This window comes from Hydra vulgaris, chromosome 12, assembly GCF_038396675.1.
Source record: "Hydra vulgaris chromosome 12, alternate assembly HydraT2T_AEP".
NCBI lineage: Eukaryota > Metazoa > Cnidaria > Hydrozoa > Anthoathecata > Hydridae > Hydra > Hydra vulgaris.
Genome location: NC_088931.1, coordinates 27,613,574 through 27,636,676, shown reverse-complemented (window position 1 = coordinate 27,636,676; position 23,103 = coordinate 27,613,574). Strand labels below are relative to the sequence as shown.

Sequence of the window (23,103 nt, the reverse complement as noted above, 5' to 3'; positions counted from 1 at the left end):
GATTTACATTCATTGGAAAAAATGCACTTTTTAACTACATAATATCTTTTGCTAATTTAAATAAAATGTTTTATACAATCATTAAAAGCAATCTTTCACTTTATTACCTTATACTTTATTTAAGCACATTTTTTAGGCATTTTCAAAAATCTAAAAAGCTGTGGTCAAGTTGTCACAAAAAAAAAAAGCGTGGTCAGAAATAGCATGCGATCACATGCCTGTCCATGACTGAGACTTTGCTTTAAGCTAAAAAGATTTTGAATAAAAAGGCTTTGCTGAATGACAAGTCAAGCGAGAATGAGTTTTGGTTGATGGAACTAAAGATGATAGCTCCTTTAAGCAGCAACCATGATAGTATTTGTAGAAAAGAGAAAGAGATGTAACTTTACGAAGATGGGAGAGAGGCTCAAGTTTAGCAAATAGATCAGATCCAACTACATTTACTATGTGTTTTTGGACCTTTGGTAGTTATGGGCTAAATTGGCATGTTTGTATTTGTAGTGATCAACTGTTAGCTCTTGGTGTAGTTAATAGTTATCACAAAAAATATTTTTCACTAAGTTCTGACTAAACTTGTTTCAAAGTTTGTCAATAGATTTGTTTAGTGGTAATAGCAAATCATTTAAAAAGATTGTTCATTAAGATCTGCCAAACTAATGTGTCACAAAAGTTTGTTCACTAAAATCTGCCAAACCAATGTGTTACAAAAGTTAACAATTGTTATAAAATTTTTCATTTAGATGCATTTTATAAGTTTAACATTGTGGTTATAATTGTTTTTGAACATCATAAATAATTAAAATGAGTTGATTGAAATAATTAATGAAATTTTACATTTATTTTTTATAGCATAATAGTGTCCTATGTTATAGTATAATAGTGTCCTAAAATTATTATTCAAGCACCATGTGCCTTTATAGGTTGATGCCTCAAACTACTATTTATGGTTAAAACACATATAATACATATGATAACACATACATACGATAACATATATGTGATAACGTATCAGTTATATTTAAATCTGTGGTGTAATCCTTCAATATCTGTTGTAACCTCCAAATAAATAAGACATCTGGTTCATGGATATTCATGGACAAGGTCCAATGTGAAAGGTAAAAAGGTTTGTGTTCAGAAGCGTATAACTGTTATAAACTTACAAGATTTTTATATTCCTTGTGTCTGTCACTCCTTAAATTTTGTTATTGCAGTTCAAAGCTAAAAATTATAAAATTTTTTTCAAAAAGTCAAGTTATGTATAATTTTTTTAGTGTGTCTACAGATTTTTGAATCAAAGTTTTGCAAATCAACAGTAAAGTCATTAAGTACTACAAGATGGAAAAGTCATGTGAATTTTGTTTGTTCTTTAAAATTTGGGTAAAAGAAATTCTTTTCGTATTGAAGGAAGTTGTAAACATTGAAAAAGATTCCATTACTAGACTAATTGCTGAATCACTTGCATCAAAATTAGATGCAATAAAATTAATTTTCTTTTTGGTAATGTGGTAGATTTAGAAGCAAGATGCTGCACACAAACCAACATTACAGTCAGCACACTGAATGCATGCGTCTTTGCAAATTTTATGTGCAGAACAAACAGCACAACCTTGTTGAGCATTTACTTTCTTGTCTGTGGCAGGTACATAAAATTTGAAAATCTGGCGGTAATTTGCAAAGCATCACCTTTGAAAGATGTCAGGCAATCAATGCAAACTTGTTGCTTTGGCATATGATATTCCTAAATCAGATGCTCAATGAGTTTCAAACAAAACATAACATGATTGAGTTTGTTATTTTGGTCTTTCTTTTACAGCACATAAGAGTTCAAGGTAACTTGATCAGATGACAGAATAACTTTTTATACCAAACTTTATGTCATTTTTTTTTCAGCTGGATATGACACCAGCATTTGGTCCAATACATTAACTGCACCCATGTTAGCATTGTAATCACAGATGACCACTGTTTTTTCTTTAGTACCACGATAGCTAACAACTTCTTGAACTGCAGTGGGGTGATAATTTGACATCATTGAAATATCTTTTTTGTTGTGCCATTTCAAAGATATCAATTTTTTGCAGAACCTTGAAATTATTTTACCACAAGTTATTTTATTTTTTAAATCTGCAGATGTTTTCTGTTCAAATGAACAATACCAACTAGATCAGTTAAGTTTTGTATGAGTTCTCTGAACAGTGATAGAGATGCATAGAAGTTATCCATGAACACTGTATAACCTTTCCTAAGAAGATAGTATAGTAATCTCAAGACGATTTTCAAATTTTTCAGATAATCCTTAGATGGTTGCAATTGCATTGCAGGTCAAGTTTGAGTGAATTCTTTCTAGATAGAGAAAATAGATGAAAAGGTAGATGTTGTGGTGCATTAGTTAACTGAAACACTTCATCGTCTTCAGCATCATAATTGAATGTTCTATCGTCTGCACCAGATCCAGCATCCTCATCCTCGCAAGAACTGATCAGAACTACCAAGAACTGATCAGAACTACTGATCAGAACTACCTCGCAAGAACTCATCAGAACTACCAAAATCAGAATTGTCAAGTGAAATGTCACTTCCATCTTCTGTATTGGAATCAATGTGTTGAATAAACGCTTCCAATTCGGCTGCTGTCAATTTACAATTTCTCTAATTTTTCTTTTTATCTGCCATAATTTATTTTTGTAGGTTATTTCTGGACTCCTCAAACACATGAAAAAATGACTTTTAATTAACATAAAAAAAAATTAAAAAAATGAAACTGCCAAATTTTTCTTAAAATTCTTTATATATACCTTCGATTCAAACTATTAAAGCCAAAATAAAAAATAAAAAAACTTAAAGAAAAACAAACAAATATAATAAACTTTCACATTGTTGTAAAATTTTTTTAAACCGTAATATTACGGTCACCACATGAAAAGGGTTCAAGAAAATAATGGACTTTTTGTTTAATTAATACACTGATGATTTCTACAAAATATATATTATAAAAGCTAAAAATCTACCTAATGAATTCTAACAAAAACTCTAACAAATTCAGTTCTCTTTCAGGTGAAAGAACAAGAAAAAGAAAAAGAAAAATATTTTTGATGAAAAATCTTTAGAAAAAGATAGTGATATAGAACCATGCTAAATATTCAAAAAATAAGAGATGTTCTCTTTAAAATAGAAGTTTTGTTGTTCTCTTTTTTTTTTGATGTTATGTTTAAAACATAGATAAGTTTTTTCTGGGAATTCCCAAAATTCCGAAAACTCATTTAAAGTTCTTTTAAGTTTCAAGAAATTTCCAAATATTTTTTGGTATTGATTTGTGAAAAAATTATATAAATTTTTTAATACAACAATCTTTGCATTTAAGCAAATATGTTTTCTTTAACTGAAATTTTCATAAGATCAATATTTGCAATAGTTTTTTCCCTTTTTAATTCATTCAAATTAACTTTTTTGAATATTAGAAATTCCATTTTGCAAGAAGTTAATTGATGATTAAGTCAGAAAAGATTAAGTCAAAAAAAATAGATACATTTATATTGCCATATGGCACTCCGCGTAATGTGCATATTGGCATTACTTTCGCAAATGGAGTAAAGCATACCATTAAAGCTATTGTAAGTTTTAGAGATCTAAAGATCATCTTGTTTTAAAAAATTTAAAAGTTTTTAGAATAACTGCTTCGTATAAGGGATTGTCCATAAAGTACGTACACTCGGATGAGGGAGAGGGAGTCTTCAAATGGTTTATATAAGATGGGGAGCAGGTAGTCTATTATAAAAGTTAGGAGACACTAACATAAAAAAAATATCATAAAATGTTCAAAAGTTAAAAGCATAGGTACTTTTCGGAAGGTGGAGGTTACTCTAAAAAGCGTATAGCAAAATGCTGGGGGGAGGGGTGGGTGGAAAAGAAAGCGTACGCACTTTATGGGTAACCCCTAAGCTGCGAGTAATATTAAGTGAAGTTTTTCATACTGAGCTTGTTTTTGATAAGAAAATAATTTTTTTTTTTTTTAAACATAGATGAGTGCTTTCTCGGCAAAAAAAAAAGGTTTTTAGTATACTTCTTGCATTTTTTTGCAACAAAGTTGATGTATTAAAACACTAAGCATCATTATATTGGTGGGCAGAAGATTTTAGGTGTTAAAAATATTTAGAGGTTAGTAAAATTGTCAAAGCATGCCTAAGTATATTTGGTAGTCTTCACGTAGAGCAATCATTCAGCATGGCGAACACCATAGTTAACAAAAGACAAATCGTCTTGATACTTTAGCATACTATGCTATAGTTTCAGTTAAATATCAATTATTAGCAAACAAGACCACAGTGCTAGGGTGTTTTAAAATACAAGATATATTGCTTGACCCAGTTAACAAAAATAACTGTGTTCATTTGCAAATTACAAGCAAATGCTATATTAAAAAAAAGGAATTCCATCAGAAAAACAGTAAAGTTAAAGAATATTTTTTTAATTCAACATGGAAACAAAAAAATAATTGCATAACATGAACTGTGCAAAATATATAAAAAATCAATTAATGATCATGCAAAAAATTGCAGAAAAAAAAACATCTGACGAATGTTTCACAACAGAAAATGATAAGAATAAAAAGTATTGATTTCCGAACCGTTGTCTGACATTTTATATTTGAAAAGTAAATAGATTATTACGCTTTGCAGATTGTTTACAATAAAGCTGAGATTAAAACAGTTTTCTGGGATTTTAATAAAAATAAATTCCTATTTTCATAAAGTCAAAAACTCAACAAAACAAAAAATTCATGTCAAAATCATACAAAAACTCAAATGGCCTTATTGTAATTGAAAAGCTTCAAACTAATCACGTATTGATTCTTCAGCTGTTTTAACAGCTGTTTTAACAGCTGAAGAATCAATACGTGATTAGTTTGAAGCTTTTCAATTACAATAAGGCCATTTGAGTTTTTGTATGATTTTGACATGAATTTTTTGTTTTGTTTTGTTATTAAGGTACTCCAAAAGACTTACTGGTCTTATCACAGACCACTGCCAAGGAGCATTTAACCAGAAAGTTCAAGCCTCCTTCCTTACTAATGTTGGTTATTGGGCTAGAGCCGGCATCAAACCACTTACCTTTGATGATATCGTTTGATGTTGGCTCTAGCCCAGTGGCACAGTGGTTAGAGTCAAAACTCTAACCACTACATCATAGTTGCTTTATCATATCAAATGTATTGATAAAATAGAAGAAGACATGATTGATAAATGCAGATTACTGGAGAAAGTATTGAATCATGCTGAATCAAAAGATGTGTTTTCAGAGAATTTGTTTCTTAAACTTAGTTTGTTATTATTGAAATTTGATCAAAAAAATCACTAGAATCTGCACTTAAATGGATCTATGATAGTCAGCTTGAAAAATTGTTTCCTAACGTTTGTATTTCACTACAAATTTTAATGATTCATCAGATAGTCGTGATCTGGTTTTTGTGCAGAAAGTATTGCAGCTCAATAAAATGTGTTTGACATCCGTTAATGTGGGGGAGAGAGAATCACATTGTAAATTTTTCAAGATTTTCTGTTTTTTTGCCCGTATTTGGGTACAACAAAAACTCTTGCTTAAGTCTTTTGAATTGATCAGTAGATTTAAGTAAGTGTGTGATGCTATATTTATTGAGAAGTGCGTGTCGTTCATCGTTAAGAGAAACAGGTGAACTTTCTGATGTTGTACATGGTGTTTCAGTTAGTAGTGGTTCCTCATCATTAGAAATAAATACAAAAAACCTAAACGTAAGTTTTCCAGCAAAATTTCAAGTATTTTTTAATGGAACAACTGAAAGATCTTTTAGGCACCTTAACAACTGCATAACATTTCTGTTAATTCTTTCATTGACACGCTTTTTAAATTTGAATGCAATAATGATGGGAGTTATATATTCATAGCAAATAGTTTTGCAAGCATGAGTTCTAGAACAGTATCTGCTGTTGATAGAGTTGCACCTTCTCTGCTAAGGAATTCCACTGCTAGTTTTGCTGGCTCTAAAGTGGCATATAATGAAGCTAATGAATCAAAATCTAGTTAGTTGATTACATCATGAGCATTTAGTTCATTAAATGTCTGGAATAAACATTTCTTAGTTTTTAACAAAAGTGCAGTCATTGAAAAAAGTGAATTCTAATGATGATGAACATCCAGATTCAGTTTGATTTCTATACCAAATTCTTCAGGATCTTTCTTCTGAAAAATTTGATTACGAACTGATGACATTTTTATGAATTTCACTACTTTTTGATCATTCATCAAAATTTCAGGGTAGTAAACAAATAATCTCATTGTATAATGATAAAATTAAAATAAAAAACTAAAATTATCATCATAAATTCCCTGTTCATCTTCTTTTGAATCAATGTCCGTTTTCTTGGGAATCGGTACATTTGTGTCTTTTTTTTCTTGTATAATGTGTCGCTTACACCAAGATGAATTGCATGATTAAAGTAAAACTGATTAACAATGTCTGTTTACTGCATGAGCTTCTTGTTGATTGCTGCACTATCTTGAGTAGAACCTATTACATTTCTTTCCATACAGACACCAAATGAATTCAAATGATCCGTAACATTTTGTATTAAACTTTCAGACAGGAGCCATGAATCCTAATGAGGGCAGTTTTATAGGTTTTCTTACATTCGCATTTGTTTGACACCAATGTACCTTCTGTGCCTTAAAGATATGTATTCATCATGCGTTAAGCTGAATTTTGTCCCATTTGAATTTTTTTGATAATTTCTTGTTTCATTACTTCCTTTTTATCAGAAAAATCTTGATGGATTAAATTCATCACAGTTGTTGGAGTTGATGGATTAAATTCACACAGGAGGAGGAAGATGATATCTTCTTTGTTTAATGGATGAGCGAATAAATTTGTTGTTAGTTATCAAATTAATTGAAACACCATTTGTAGCAAGATCAGTTACAATTTCTTTAAGGCTTGTTTTTTGTAAATAACTGTCCATGATTTTAATTTTTTTTTTGGTGGTGAATTTTAGCTGCTGCTTGATTCTCCAGTCAAAGGACTATTGATAGTAATTCCATGACATAAAATATGATTACTCAAAGTAGTTGTGGATCCACTATAGCATGTTACAACAGAACTACATCTATTACAGATGCCTTCAACATCTCTTGAATTTAGAATTTTATGCTGTGCAGCAAACTTTCAAACTGATGACATGATTTATCTGGATGATAAATATATTTTCAAAAAATTAAATAATTGATAGAAACATTATCATGAATTATTTTTTATTACATACCTATATTTTAATATTTTGTTGAACCAAAATAAACACTGAAAATATCTGTATGTTTTTTTAAAAATAAAAATTTTTAATATAAAGAATAGGCTGTCATATTTGAGAATTCAAATACTCTATATTTGAATATATTTGGGTGTTTTATTTGATATTCAAACATTTTTTTTGGAATACTTGAATAATTTTGAAAATGAAAAGACATGTTAAGCTTTCCAGCAAAATACAATCTAAATAACAAAATAAAAGTTTAATTACAAATTTGATTTTTTATACCTTTTTATAATAAATAAACATTCAAAAGACATTATACAAAAAAATCGCTAAAAAACCTAAAATCGCTAAAACCCTTTTTGCTAAAACCAACGGTGTTCATTTATATCGGTTTAGACAAAAAAACCGTGGTTATTGGTCAAAACCGATTGAAAACCCTAGCTGGAGTGGTATGGATGCCTAAAAAAAAAGCTCCTAAAAAACATTTATTCTTTATTGGTTTTTTTATTTATTTAAAAATAGAAAAAAAATGTTTTAATTTTAAAAGCATAAGTAAATAACTAATTTCCTGTTTATTTTAGCGAGTTCATTTTTTCTTTAGAACAATAAAATGGATTAAAAAATAATTAGGCGCCAAAAAATGAATTTTAAAAATAAGTTGGTTAATGTTTAAAACTGTTATTTAATTACTAATTAAACGTTTAAAAAAAATAATAAATTTTTTTTTTTCTAAAGATAAAAATGATTAACTAAAAATGAACACTTTTTCAGAAAGTTTTGTTTCTTTTCCATATTCTTTTTGACTTAATGTTAATAAAAATAGTGGTTACAATAACTTAACAAAAGTTTTATTAAGTTTTAGTTATTTTTTAAAAAACTAAAATTAAAGTAAAAATTTCTTAATAACAATTATAGTAATTGCACAAATTTAATTTTTAAATGAATGAACCTATGAACTTTAGCTCGCTATTTTATTTTACTTTAGGAAAATGGAAAAACCAAACGAAAGCTTTTTCAGAATGATTTCTTTCTCTTCATATTCTTTTTGATTTAAATAATAATAAAAAATAATGATTACAAAAACTTTTAGTTTTATTAAGTTTTTTTATTTAATATTGTATTAAGTTTTAGTTATTTTTGAACTTCAATATCTTTAATTTAAATGCTCATCACATTGAATGGGTTGGCTCCAATGCCACTTATCCTGCTGGCACTAAAGCCTATAACTTCTGCCTATAATTTCTCAATCTCTTACTCCGATAGTTAACTTTGTGACTCGTTTTTCTGTTAACCCTAATCATTTACCTTAATTCCTTGATTTATGTCTAGTCTCTGATCCTAGCTTGTGTTCAGTTTCTTCTTTTTCTCCCTTAGGTGGTTCTGATGCAATGTTCTTTTTAAATCTTTCATCTTGTACTTGATTTTTAAACTCATCCTATCATCACACTACTTACTACTAGCCTAAAGCTGATTGGGGCTCTTTTCATGATTTTCTTTGTGACGGTCCTTGGGCTGATATCTTTTCCCTCTCAACTGAAAAATGCGCCTCCTACATAACCTCCTGGATTCAGGCAGGAATAGATGCTTTTATTCCTTCTTGTCGGTTCTAAGTCAAGCCTCATTCTACTCCATGGTTTTTACCCTCTCCAACTTTTTAAGTCTTCTGTCAACAGTTTCCTTGCTCTATAACTCTATTCTTTTTTTCTAGTAACTCCCAACTTAATAGTGGTTGCTTGCAGCCTTGTTCGGAGTGAATCAGATTTAAAAAAAAATAATTTGTTCAAAGAAATGCCTTTTACAACCTTATTTTCAAAGTGATATTTAAAAATCATTTTAAACTGCGGAGGTAGGGAGGGAGAAGTTTGAAGGCTACTACAAGAACATCCATTTTGGGCAGGCCATCTATTAGTAAAAAAAATTATTTCAAAATTTTTTAAACATTTTCTGACCTTTTAAAATAATTTTTTTTTAAGACACAAAGTTTACATTTTATGGTAATATATTATAGGATGATATATATATATATATATATATATATATATATATATATATATATATATATATATATATATATATATATATATATATATATATATATATATATATATATATATATATATATATGTGTGTGTGTGTGTGTGTGTATATATATATATATGTGTATATATATATGTATATATACACAGTGGTAGCACAAAGTCATGACCACACGCATATTTTGATCTCTCTAATAGTGTACTTAGGCAATAATAACTAATTTTTGTTGCGATTTTTATTTGGAAACCTTACTAAATATCTAGTTACCGATGTGGCGCGTTATTAGCAACCAAGTATCATTATTTTTGTTATTATAATTACTGTAATTTTTGTTAATTACTGTTCTGTGTTGATTTGATCAGAAATTGTTGATATCGGTTTGGTAAGTTTAAGATTTCTAGCATTGTTTTAGTAGATATTTACTTGAAATAAATGTATTATCACTCGACTACATATCATACCGAAACATGGAGCTAATATTGAGAATTAATTAATTAGATTTAATTATAATTATAATTAGCAGTGCTAATTAGGATTAATTAATCTTAATTAGCAATAATTAACAATTTTTTGGAAGTTTTATTGTGTTTCTAAACATTTGTTGTTGTTAAATAATGATTGAAATCATGTTTTCTTTCATTAAACAAACATTTTATTATTTTTTTGTTATAATTTTGCAGAACATTGTGTATGCCATGTATCAGAAGCTATCAACTGAGCAACGACTGAAGATCATTGTTATGTTTAAACAAGGCATTTCTTACAGAGATATTGCTGAGCAAATGAAAATTGGACTGTCAACTGTTACCAGAATAGCCAGAAATGAGAAAGACACCGGTACAGTGGCAGACTTAAAGCGTGTTGGACGACCTTGTAAAACTACCACAAAACAGGATCGACTTTTGGTTCGGGCAAGTTTGTCCAATCGTTTTGCCACGGTTTCAGATCTTGCAAGCTACATGGGAAAAAACCATGAAGTTCATCTGGCAGCAAGGACAGTTAGAAAACGCTTGCAGCAAGCTGGTTTGAATGGAGGAATTGCTGCGAAGAAGCCTTTATTGCGACCTGATAACATCACAAAAAGAAGAGCATTCACAAAGATGCACAAAACCTGGACTGTCGCACAATGGAATAAATTATTATGGAGTGATAAAAGTACCTTTACTGTTTTCTGTGGAGCTAAAAGAACTTATGTGAGGAGAAAGTTGGTGAACAGTTTGGTCCTCTGTGTGTAGCTCCCACAGTAAAGCATGGAGGAGGCTTTCTTATGATTTAGGGTTGCATGTCAGGATCAGGTGTAGGTCATTATATTGTTGTACGGACATGGTAAACTAAGATAAATATTTAGAAATATTAAAAACACAAATGAAACTATCAGCAAACAAACTATTTGGTAAAAGAAACCATTTTTCTTTCAACAGGACAATGCTCCTTGCCACAAAGCTAAAAAAGTAATGGAATATCTCAAATGTGGCCGTACCAATGCTATTGAATGGCCTCCACAAAGTTCTGACCTGAACCCCATTGAAAATTTGTGAGAGGAGCTCTTCAGAAAGGTACAGAAAGCCAAACCCAGCAATCTGGATGATTTGTGTCAAAATTTGCAAGTTGCATGGCTCGCAATCCTTGTTGACACCATCCAAAACCTGGTACAGTCTATGCCAAGACGTGTACAGGCCGTGCTCGATGCACATGGAGGACATACAAAATACTAGTCTTTTAGTCAGAATTTCTTATGTTTTATTAGTGGTGCTTATTACTGACAATGCAGAGTCATTTTTATTTCAATGTGGTGCTGTTTTATTTTAAATTGTGCCAAAAATGAATAAAATTCTCTTGTTTTGCAACTGTGGTCATGACTTGGTGCCACTTCTGTATATATATATATATATATATATATATATATATATATATATATATATATATATATATATATATATATATATATATATATATATATATATATATATATATATATATATGTATATATATATATGTATATATATATATATATATATATATGTAAAATACACTAACATAATTTACATATATATATGTATATATATATATATATATATGTATATATATATATATATATATATATATATATATATATATATATATATATATATATATATATATATATATATATATATATATATATATATGTATATTTAAATATATCAGCCCTTGGAATTTGGTAAAAATAAGTTTGGCGATAATTTGCCAACCCTCATTTGTGTGAGGTCGGCAGAAAAAATGTAAAGCAAAGGTTTGATCATACAATATCGAAATGAGGTCAGCGATTTTTTGCCTCTAGGCCCACAGTTAGGTCGACATTGCTGAATGGCGACCCTAATTCCGAGGGTTGCATATATATATAAATATTATATACGTACATATCAACACACAATAATATGTTAATGTCATTTATTTTAGCAATATAAAGATGCCATAGAAAACTTCAAAAAAAACATACCTATAGATTACAATGAGTTACCTGTTCCACCTGGTAAGTTTGCATTTTTTGAAATTAAATTTTTTCAGTTCATAAAAAACTACTATTATTGTTTGTTGATATCTCGAAAAATAATTCTTGAAAAGAAATCTTGACTATTATTTTTTTTAATAAAATATTTTTATTTCACTTTTGTTTTTTTAAAGAAAAATTAAATTTCTTTCATAGTGAAATAAAAAAGAATGAATGAATAAATTTTTCTAAATTTCAGCAAACCCAAATTCTTTTATTACAACATTTAGTTTATTTTACTTTAACAAGTTTACTTTTGTGTTTGTGTGTGATGTTTAAATTTGAGTTTTCTACTAGCTACTTTTAGTTTATTTAATGATAAATAAACTATATTACATAAAAAAGATAAAAGAGAAAACAAAGGGGTAAGATTAATTGGTTACATATATAATTTCCATAAGAGATCAGTAGTAAAAGATGATCCAAGAAGACATAATATAAAGCATCATATTGCTTATTGCAAACAATGCTTGACAAGGCTTTCAACAAATTTTAAACAAGTTTCAACAAAACATCTCCAACTATTGTCCGGTCAGTCTTTTTTCATCATTATCAAGGTCTTTGAGTCTTTAATCAACAAATTTCTAACATTCCATCTTGAGACTATTAATTTACTTTCTGACAATTCATATGGTTTTCGATCTTCTCATTCTACATCTGAATTGCTAACTAACTGAAAGTTTCTATTGTATATTAGATAGAGGCTGTGAGTCAAGGGCTATTGCTCTTGACACATCAAATGCTTTCAATAATGTTTGGCATGCTGGTCTTCTCCGTAAGTATGCTTCATAAGGTGTATCTGAGAAAGTTTTTTGAAATTATTAAATATTCTTTAAATGAAATTATTGAATATTATTAAAATATTAAATTTCTTTCTAGCCACAGTATTAAAGTCATCCTTAAACGTCAACTTTCTTCTTCGTTTCCAGTAACTTCTGGGCTACCTCTAGGTTTTATCCTTAGTCCTGTATTGTTTCTCATTTACGTTAATGATTTTCCTGACAACTCCAACAAAACTCAGTTATTTACTGCAAACAACTATTGCAATACTGTTGACATTTCTATATTAATCAATGGCAACAATCTCACTGAGTCCTTTTCTTTAAGTCTTTTCTGGATTATGTTTCACTACTGACCTCTCATGGAAACTATCAATACAATCTATTACAAAGTTAGCATCTGCTAAGTTTGCTTCTCTTTATCGTGCTTTCCATAATCAAATTCCTGATTCCATTTCTCTACTTCTTCAAATCTCCTATTTTTTCTTGATATACTGTTGCCATATTTTTTCCTGTTATACTGTTATCGTATTTGGGTTGATTTTTCTGATGAGGCTCTTTCTCTTAAAAGCTTAAAAATAATTTAAGAATGAAAAAGAATTAATATCTTTTTCATTTTAAAACTATTTTTATTAAGTTATAATTTTTTTTAACATAAAAAGTGATTTTAAAATTTTTAAACATTTTTAAAAATATTATTTTTGTTGATTTATAAGTTTTGTTAATATAATTATATATTATATACATAGGTTTTGCACCTATACCTGGTGTTACAACTTCTGTGGAAGAGCCGGAATCTACTCCTCAGGTGATTTTTTTTAAATATTTTTTATTTGACGTTATCATTCAAGGAACATTTTAGTTTCAAAATAGTTTTTTAGTTAACATAACATCTTTTAATATATTTATGTGATTTCCAATAAAAAAATCATGATAAACAGAATTCTAAAATTTAGTAATAATTCTAATTTAAAAAATTGTTATCACTTTATAAGTTTTTTTTGCTGAGATAATAACAATAAAATCAGTGACTTGTTAAGCTAAAGAAAAAAGGTTTGTGGAAGATCTTACTATGCAAAATTATTATTATCTGACAAGCCTTTAACTTAATACATGAAAAACTTAAACAGCCTTAAACTTGATACATAAGAAACCTAAATAGAATTTTTTAATATTAAAGTTAAAACATTAAAAAAAAGAAACCAGAGACTAATAGTATTTTATAATTAAATCTTCAAGGGAAGAACTGGTAATGACAGATTACTAATCTGATTGGTATAGTTCATTCTGATAAACAAAGTTCTAACTTAGGACCACCATTTTTCATTATCTTTAACATTGAAATGTATTAATATTAATTAGAAATATATGTTGTCTTGTTCACTAAAATGTTTATATTTTTTTATGACTATATGCTGCATAATTGCAGCTTTTTTTATTTTAATTTTTATATTATAATTTAGTTGCCTGCACCCCAAATGAACCCTCAACATCAATCAACTTTGCCTGCAGCAGCTCCAACTTTTCGTAATCAAAAAGAGTATGAATTTTTAGTCAATCGTCAGAAAGAATTCAAAATGGCAGCTTTAAATGCTAAAAAAGAAGGAGATATTGAATCCGCAAGAGAATATCTAAAGCAAGCAAAAGTATAATAATATTTTCATAAGTAAACGATAAAAAATTCGTTATGTTTGTTGTTTAGAAAATGTTTATGAAATTGTTTAAAAACGTCTTGTGGTTTTTTTTCTCTCTAGGGTCTTGATCAGATGGTTGTTGCTGCGCAAAATGGATTGAGAGTTGATGTAACAACTGTATGTGTGTAATTTTTGATGTACATTAAAAAACATGCTTTCATGATTTATATAACTTGTAATATTTCAAGTCTTCTGTTAATTAAAGAACGTGAAACCAGTTTCTTGTACTTTAATTGTTAGTAAAATTATTATGTGTGCTGTTTAACCTTAATTGTAAAATCTCGGTCGAACTTAACAATAGCATTTAAACATCTTTAAATATTGAAATTTATGTTTAGGACGTGAGTTACAGCATGAAGCAATATTCTACATAAGATTTCTATTCTATTCAACTTTAAAATAATAAAAACAATAAAAATGTTTATTTGTCACATAATAGTTTACTCACTGTTAATAACACTTGTTCGGAATTTTTTTTAGCTTGAACTTATTAAAAAACTGAAATTAATTATTTTGAGCTTTTATTTATAACAACTTTTTTTCTTCTGATTAAAATGGTCATAAGCAATCTGTAAATTATTTCTAAACAATATGAAAATAAATTTTGTTGTTTTTACATGATTTCTTTAGAAACACAATCTGTTGATATCTTTTTAGGTTCCACAAGTAAAACTTAAAAATAAATCTGGTATTAAAAACGAACCACCAAGTAATTATACTCCAAAAGAAACTGCTTTAATATCAGGTTCTGCTGAAGATAAATACATGATAATTGAAAATGCTCTAAGGAAGCAAATAGAGGTAATAACAACATTGCTAATTGTTACATTTTGACTACCATGTTTCATTTTAATGACACATGGTACATACACTTGAGTTAATGTAGCAATTGTACATACTTTAATGACATTAAGTTAGTGGAACTGTAAATTATATAATAACTTGGACATATTTTTCATTTTTTAGTTTATAATTTATAAAAGTTTGAATATTTTTATTTATAATTTAAAATATTATTCATTTTTTATAATTAGGCTTCTGAAAAAAATGCAGAACATTATAAATTATTGGGTAACTTAGATGCTGCAAAAAAGTAAATTTTCTATATTTATTACCTAAGGGCTTAAATTTATTGAATTTAAACTATTTTGTTCAAATTTTTTGCATTTGTTGTTTTGTTTAACACTTTTTTTCATCAAAAATTTTTAATTTTAAAAGAATAAATAAATGTTTTACAGTTTTGAATCATTGCTAAAAAGTTCAAAGAAAGATTTAGAAACGCTTTTACAGTACAAAGCCCAAGGAAGCATTGTACCTAATTGTGAATATCAGATGCAATCATTTCCAATAGTAAGGTAGTCCATGATTTTGAAATCATGTTTTTACATATTTTATTAAATTTTTTATTTTTAAAGTTTATTTTTCATTATTATTATTATTATTATTTTATTTATATTTGTTAGGTCTAATCCACACTTGAGTGACTCAGAATTGGAAATTAATATCATTCGATGCATAAATGTTCCAATGCCAGCTGGTAAGCTTAAGTTTAAAAATTTTAAATAGAAAATTTGAAACTTTTTATAAATTTTTATTTTAATTTGAGGTTGGCAGCCAAAAGATATGCATATCTATGTCACATTTGAGTTTCCGATACCTAAAGTAGGTTTTTTAGTAATTGTTTTTTGCAAAAAAAGAATTATCAAACAGTTTAAAAAAATAAGTTATAATCACTTAAAAACAGTGTTACATGTACATGTTATTATATGTTAAAAGAATAAGTTGTACTCACTAATAAAATAGTGTTACATACACATGTTGTTACATTAAAAAAAAATTGTATTTACTAAAACACATTGTTTTGTTACATAGAGAAAGTTTGTGTACCTTGGACCTGATTTTTTCACAAATTGAGTGTAGCAAAATTTTTCTTAATTAAAATATAAATATTACATTGCTATACATCACTGTAAAGTATACTAACTTTAAAAAATTTAAAAAGTCACTTGTACCAGATAACTACACAAACAGTTCCAAACATTAGGTAACACAATTTGATTGCAACACTTATATAAGTAACAAAATTGACTAATAGTTCTGAGCAAAATTGATAAGTCTATGCGTAAAATGAAGTCTACGCATAAAATGAAGTCTACGCATAAAATGAATCAACATGTAAAATGAAGTCTAGGTGTAAAATAAGTTTATGCGTAAAATAGTCCCAAAACAACCGCAAAAAAATAAACAAAAAAAAACCATAAAAAAAACATTGTATCAATCAATATTCAACTATCTATTTTGTGATCAACAAATTCTTTATCAGAAAAACACACATATGGTTATAGATACAAGCAAACTATATGGACCTAAATACAAGACTTGATAACCTCATGAAAAAACATCATCTATTAACAAACCCGGGTTGAGAGAAACTTATTGAATATTACATTTAGTACTTAGATAACCAGCAATGTAATATACAAGAACCTATAAAAAAGCATTTCCTCTAGGATTGTAAAACAGTATATATAGCAGCAATACTTTACTTTAGACTATTAAAAATCATTTTCCGATTATAACTTGCCGTGGCAATCTCTCTGAAAACCAAAATGGCATTAAAAAATAAATTTTTTTACTAGCTATCTGACTGATAAGCATGACTTAGAATTTTATAGTTTTCAAATAAGGTGGGTTGGTCCTAGTTTCAAGTAGGCCTTAGGTACACGAACTTCCCCAAATCAATTCATACATTTAATTGTTGCTTATGTCATGTTCATCAAAATCAAGCTATCTACATGTTTTATCTGAAATTCAATATTTTATACACAAATCTCAACTTTAACATTATTGAGGATAAACACTTAAGTTAAATCAGGTGTGTCCTAAATTTACAATTATATGTTTTTGCAATGCTGTAGGACTTAAAACATTTACAACTGTTATTGTAAATAAAAAATTTTACAATCATCATTTATGAATATTTATACAGAAAACTGAAGTAAATAAAAAGGTAAAATAAAATTGTTAAAAATCAATTAATTTATATATTTATAATTTATATATTAAAATGAGTTTTGATAAGGTTATTTCATAGTTGATAATTTTTAACTAATTTAATTGTTGATCATAGTTCATTATATATTTTGGCACCCGTAAAATAAGAATCATTTATACAGATTTCATCCAATTTAACTTCTGGTAGCTTAATCACACCAAATTGGAACATGTTCTGTAAATGGTAGTATGGGTATGTTATCTAGCAAAAAGTTGCTTTAAGTGTGTTTTCAAGTAAAGGTTGATCAGCGTCAACCTTTTTGTTACTAATGGTATTGTTTATTCATATTTGAATACAGGTGACAGGTATAGATAGTGTAGAACCTTAAGGAATGCCAGAATTGTATGACCTATTTTTTCTGTTTACTTAATCTACATGATCTCAATTAAAGAGAACACCATATAAAGACAGTTTGTTGTGTCATTAATACACCAAGATCGACAAGGTAACAAATTTAAATAACCTTTAACTGCTTTTTTTTTAAAGTTTTTGGTGCGTATAGCAGATGTTGGGCAGATTCTAGTTGGGTAGATCATCATTAAACTTACGTTTTTTTTTCTTTCAAAAATTGCTCTTTTTGAAAATGACTATATTTTAATGTTAAAATCTTGAATTTTTTGTTTCATTAATATTTTTGCTGAACATGCATTCTGTCATAACAAAAAATTTTAAGTTAACATTCTGTCATCACAAAAATTAAAAATATTTTTCAAAACTCCTTGCTAAAAATGACTTTTAAGAAAAAATTAGGAACTAACAGGCAAATAAGATTACTTACCCTTGACTGCATCTAAAATCTAATATTATCTAAGTAAGTTTCAATATCATCTAAATAAATTTCAAGCTTTAAATAAGTCAGAGTTTCTCAGAAGCTCTTTTTATTAGTTTTATTATAGGCTTTAATTAATTTCTGGACTCAATTTTAGAAATAAATGTATTTTTTAAACCATAAGTTATCCATAATGGTGGCTTAAAAAACCAAAAAAACCAATAACAAATTTAAAACAAATGATTTTGGGAATTTACAAAACTAGCAGAAGATAAAACCTGAGAGCAGCAAATTAATTATTTTTTAAATTTTTTTAAATTAGTGTTTAAATTCAGAATACAGATAATAGCAAATATTTAAAAGTTGCTTGCTTATATTGAGTCTCTGTTTATTATATAATTATGTAATAAATATTATTGTCAAACAATAAACATTAGGAAGTTATGTAAACAAAAACTTTTTAAGATTTAATACAATTATAGGTATATGAGTAGCTTGATAATTGTAATAATTTAGCTAACTGTAATAATGTTATACTAACATATATATACATATAGTTATTATATATAAATGTAAAGTTCAAGTTTTTGAGTTCATTGATTGTTCGTAAAATTGTTCATTAGATCTACATTTAAAGATAAAATTTTGAATATGTGTTATTGGAACCCAGAAAATGTCTTCATTATGTGACCAAGTAAAGGTCTTTAAGGAAAAAGATTGCTATATGGATTTAAAAAGGATAATTGGCTCTCTTCAGATGTTTTAACAATGTTGCCTCAAAATCATTTTACATCAGTATTAGATACTTTATAAATTCTTGGGGTTAGAAAATTCTTGGTGTAAGCATCTGGCATTGTATGGGTTTGCTGCATTGTATAAAGATTTTCATTTCTATAAACTGAATGGTACTTTTCTCATCTGTAAAGTGGTCAGTGTAATGGTGTAAGTTAACATTTTTTGTTTCTAAAAAATTTGAATAATTGTTGAATAATGTTGCATAACAATGGTTGAACAGTTGTTGAGTAATGTTGCATAACAATGGTTGAACAGTTTTTGAGTAATGTTGCATAACAATGGTTGAACAGTTGTTGAGTAATGTTGCATAACAATGGTTGAACAGTTTTTGAGTAATGTTGCATAACAATGGTTGAACAGTTTTTGAGTAATGTTGCATAACAATGGTTGAACAGTTGTTGAGTAATGTTGCATAACAATGGTTGAACAGTTTTTGAGTAATGTTGCATAACAATGGTTGAACAGTTTTTGAGTAATGTTGCATAACAATGGTTGAACAGTTTTTGAGTAATGTTGCATAACAATGGTTGAACAGTTTTTGAGTAATGTTGCATAACAATGGTTGAACAGTTTTTGAGTAATGTTGCATAACAATGGTTGAACAGTTTTTGAGTAATGTTGCATAACAATGGTTGAACAGTAGTTTAATAATGTTGCATAATGTTCTTCTTATTTAAAATTTGTACAAAAATTCTTTTGAAACTTTTTCTACTCCATTCAAACAATTTTTTAAATGAATTTATAGGATCTTTTAGTGTTTTTAGACTTTCTCTTGCTACAAATTGCTTGGCAGAGTGTTCAACACACAGGAACTCTTCATTTGATGGCACTTTCATTAGTAATAAAGAAATATCATTACAGATACCTCACAATTTTTATTGTTTAATTATTGTTATAATTTTTATATTAAAAACTTACACCATTAATAAATATATGCAATTGTTGAATTATGGTTAAATACAATAATGAATCAAGGTTGTAACTCTTCTAAAAGTATGAGTTTGTATTGTGTTGAAGACTTCTATAAATAACAAATGAATGCAAAGTGGCTTGGTTTTTGATTTCAAAGCATCCTTGTAGTGCATCTTGATGTAAAAAATTGTAGTTTTCAGCAAAGTTTAGTAATGTAAAAATATGTCTACATAAATGTAATTTTTTTTTGACAAATTTTTTCAATAAAATCATTTACTCTGTTACATGGACTTTTTAAAATTTTTATCAAACAAAGTAGTCGGACCTTTTAATGCAATCTTTTTATCGATTTAATCTTTCAATATTTAATGTGTGCAGTCTGAAATATCTAGTATTTTTATTGATTTTGAATTTTAGTGATACTTGCAGTTCATAATAAATGAAGACCTAAAGCACCAGATATAACAGAGAACTTTTTGGTTTAAGTTTTTAAAGCTTAGAAAGCCCAATCTTCAATTTTTTAAGGAACTTTAAGTCCAATTCCTTTATATTAACTAAAAAAAAGCCTCTTTTTTTAATGTTTTGTTTTATTATCATTTCGGATTGAAACATGCTTTTTTCTTTCCTGTTCACATTTGAGAGTACTTGTCCAATTGGTAGAAATCATAAATTTTTATTTTTTAACTAACAGTTCTTTTTTTTTTTTGTAACTTGCATTTTTTTTGATAGAATCCGAAAAATATTTGTGTATAATCAATATTAAATCTATCAGGAATCAAGTTCATTAAACTTTAGCTTAATTATTTCCATAATTCTATCCACATTTACTTATGCACTTTTTTGTTTTTTTATTTATCAATTATTAATTTTAGAGATATTTTTAAAACAGTTGCACTTCTATTTTTGGTTGCAGTGTGGGTCTTCTTTGATGCTTGAATTAAAGTTTTAATTGTGTACAACCAATGGTCATTGATGCTTGAATTAAAGTTTTAAAGGTGTACAACTGATGACCATTGATGCTTGAAGATTTTTCTTTATGTTCCATAAGTCATTATTGTTACTGTTCCATTATTGTTAAAGTTCAGTAAGAAACTTTAACAAAAAAGTTTCTTATGGAACTTTATGTTTTTTTTATCTGAAATATTTTTCGACATTTTGTAAAAAGTTTATGTCCAAGTCTTTGCAACAGTAACACTGAAAACTCTTAAATTCTAAATTGTTACAAAAAAATAAGTCATTAAATAAAAGTTTAACTTTCAAATAAATCATTAAATCTATTTATTTTTGAAATTTTTTAATTTGAATTTTGTGTTTGTTAAATGGATTAAATCAAAAACTTCCATTATATCAAGTCTTCTATCAATGTAGATCTTTTCGTATTGACTACAAATGGTTTGAATATGATTTACTTTAATTGCACAAGTTATTGATCTTTTTCTATTAATTCTTATACCAAATACATTTGTTTTTGGTAAATGACATGACTTTTTTTGTTTAATAATTTCCTAAATTACTTAATGTTGTATACCAAATTATAACTATAATAGTGGATTAAAATTATAATAGTGGAAAAAAGTTTTCTCAGTGATATGCATTTGTTATTAAAATGTTAACATGTAATGCTATCAAAATATTTTATCAGTTTTTGAGTTCTGTTTGTTTTCTAATTCCTGCTACAAAAATTATTTTGTTGGTATTTTTAAAAATAATTTGTCAGATTAACATACTTTTGTCAATTTGTCAAATACTTTGATAAAATTTAGTTTTTCACAAACAGAGCTTTGAAGACCATCTTTAGTGAAAGCTATGTTTTCTAGTTATAAAAAATAGTTACTTTTACATTTATCTTGTTTTTATGTAAGATGTTGTTACACAAAGTCATTAATTCAAATTTTTATGTTGTGTTTTGCCTTATTTTTTTAAGATATGTTATTATGGACCTTTGAGACCTCTATACTACAGAAAAAGTAACTTTTCTTAGAGAAGTAAAACTCTAATATAAAATTTCTAATTCAGTTTTGGGTAAGGGAAGGAGTCGCTCATAAAGTTTGGATGGTAATATTCCTAATAATTGTATTGCAATAAAGATACTCAGTACTGATCTGCAAAACAGGTTAATGCTAGAAAAGATATCCACTTGTAAAAAGTTGCTTAAACTCTTTCATGATGACATATAATAACATATGACAAATAAGAAAATAGACATTAAATCTATTTTAAAAAAAAGAATAATATGAACACGATTCACTAATGAGCTAAGGTTTTCTGCAGCCAACAGAATCATGATTCTGCAGCCAACAGAATCATGATTTTGCAGCCAACAGAATTACGATTCTGCAGCCAACAGAATCAGTGTTTGAAAAAAATATATAAATCAGCATAGAACATGGTAATAAAATATTTGATATTTAAGTCATAAAACTTTATAGGGTATTATAGATAATATCTTTTTATGATGTTTCTTTTATTCTATTTTCAGCATTATCTTTTATTCTTTTTTCAGCATTACAAAAATGTAATAATACAATAATAATAATAGTCTTATAACCAATATTTAACTGAAAACTTTATATCCAGGAAAAACCTCAGACTGGTTGCACAACTACTAAAAAAGACACCATTAATCCAGGTAATAATTAATCCAGATAATAAAAATAATACTGCAAAATAATTTAAAAAAAGACAAATTAAGCAATATTTTTTATTTATTTCAGAATTTAATGAAACTTTTAAAGTTGCAATTGACAGAAAAAACCAAAGTTTTGTAAGATTATGTAAACGCCAATCATTGGTTGTTAAAGTTAATCATGTGAGGTAACCATTCCTGTTTATTTATTTTGTTTTTTTTCATGCAGGTGGTGATCTAGCACTTTTTATGGAGGCACCTGATTTTATCACATCCCTTTTTATTAGAATAGAGGGTTATCAATTAAAGCAAAGCATTGGATAATATATGCAATGAATATTGTTTTTACTTGTTTTTGTTTGTTTTTGCTGTGTTATCTGTTTATTATTAAATTAATTAAAATGTTGTTTATAAATTAGATGTGTAATACTTGTCTCACTTAACATTGTCTAACACTTAACTTGACCTTTTTGTAATACTTGTCTCACTTAACATTGTCTCACTTAACTTTTCTTAACACTTAAAACTTCTGACTCACTTCACAAAGTTCTAAAAGATAAGCAATAGACATTTTATTTGCAATGCATATTTAATACATAGATCTATTTGGATCCAGTGTCCACATT

The 23,103-nt window shown here is 27.5% G+C and overlaps 1 protein-coding gene across 2 annotated transcripts in view; it reads left to right on the top strand.

Moving 5' to 3' along the window:
* LOC100199842 (coiled-coil and C2 domain-containing protein 1-like) overlaps positions 1 to 23,103 on the top strand; it is a 92,684-nt gene that overhangs the window by 50,746 nt on the left and 18,835 nt on the right. For both annotated transcript variants that reach the window (XM_065812784.1, XM_065812785.1), the window contains exons 9-19: positions 11,757 to 11,829; positions 13,376 to 13,434; positions 14,090 to 14,272; positions 14,381 to 14,437; positions 14,978 to 15,121; positions 15,355 to 15,413; positions 15,559 to 15,675; positions 15,784 to 15,857; positions 15,927 to 15,982; positions 22,429 to 22,480; positions 22,566 to 22,665. In XM_065812784.1, the coding sequence (XP_065668856.1) occupies positions 11,757 to 11,829; positions 13,376 to 13,434; positions 14,090 to 14,272; positions 14,381 to 14,437; positions 14,978 to 15,121; positions 15,355 to 15,413; positions 15,559 to 15,675; positions 15,784 to 15,857; positions 15,927 to 15,982; positions 22,429 to 22,480; positions 22,566 to 22,665 (974 nt within the window). The remainder of the gene's footprint in view (positions 1 to 11,756; positions 11,830 to 13,375; positions 13,435 to 14,089; positions 14,273 to 14,380; positions 14,438 to 14,977; positions 15,122 to 15,354; positions 15,414 to 15,558; positions 15,676 to 15,783; positions 15,858 to 15,926; positions 15,983 to 22,428; positions 22,481 to 22,565; positions 22,666 to 23,103) is intronic.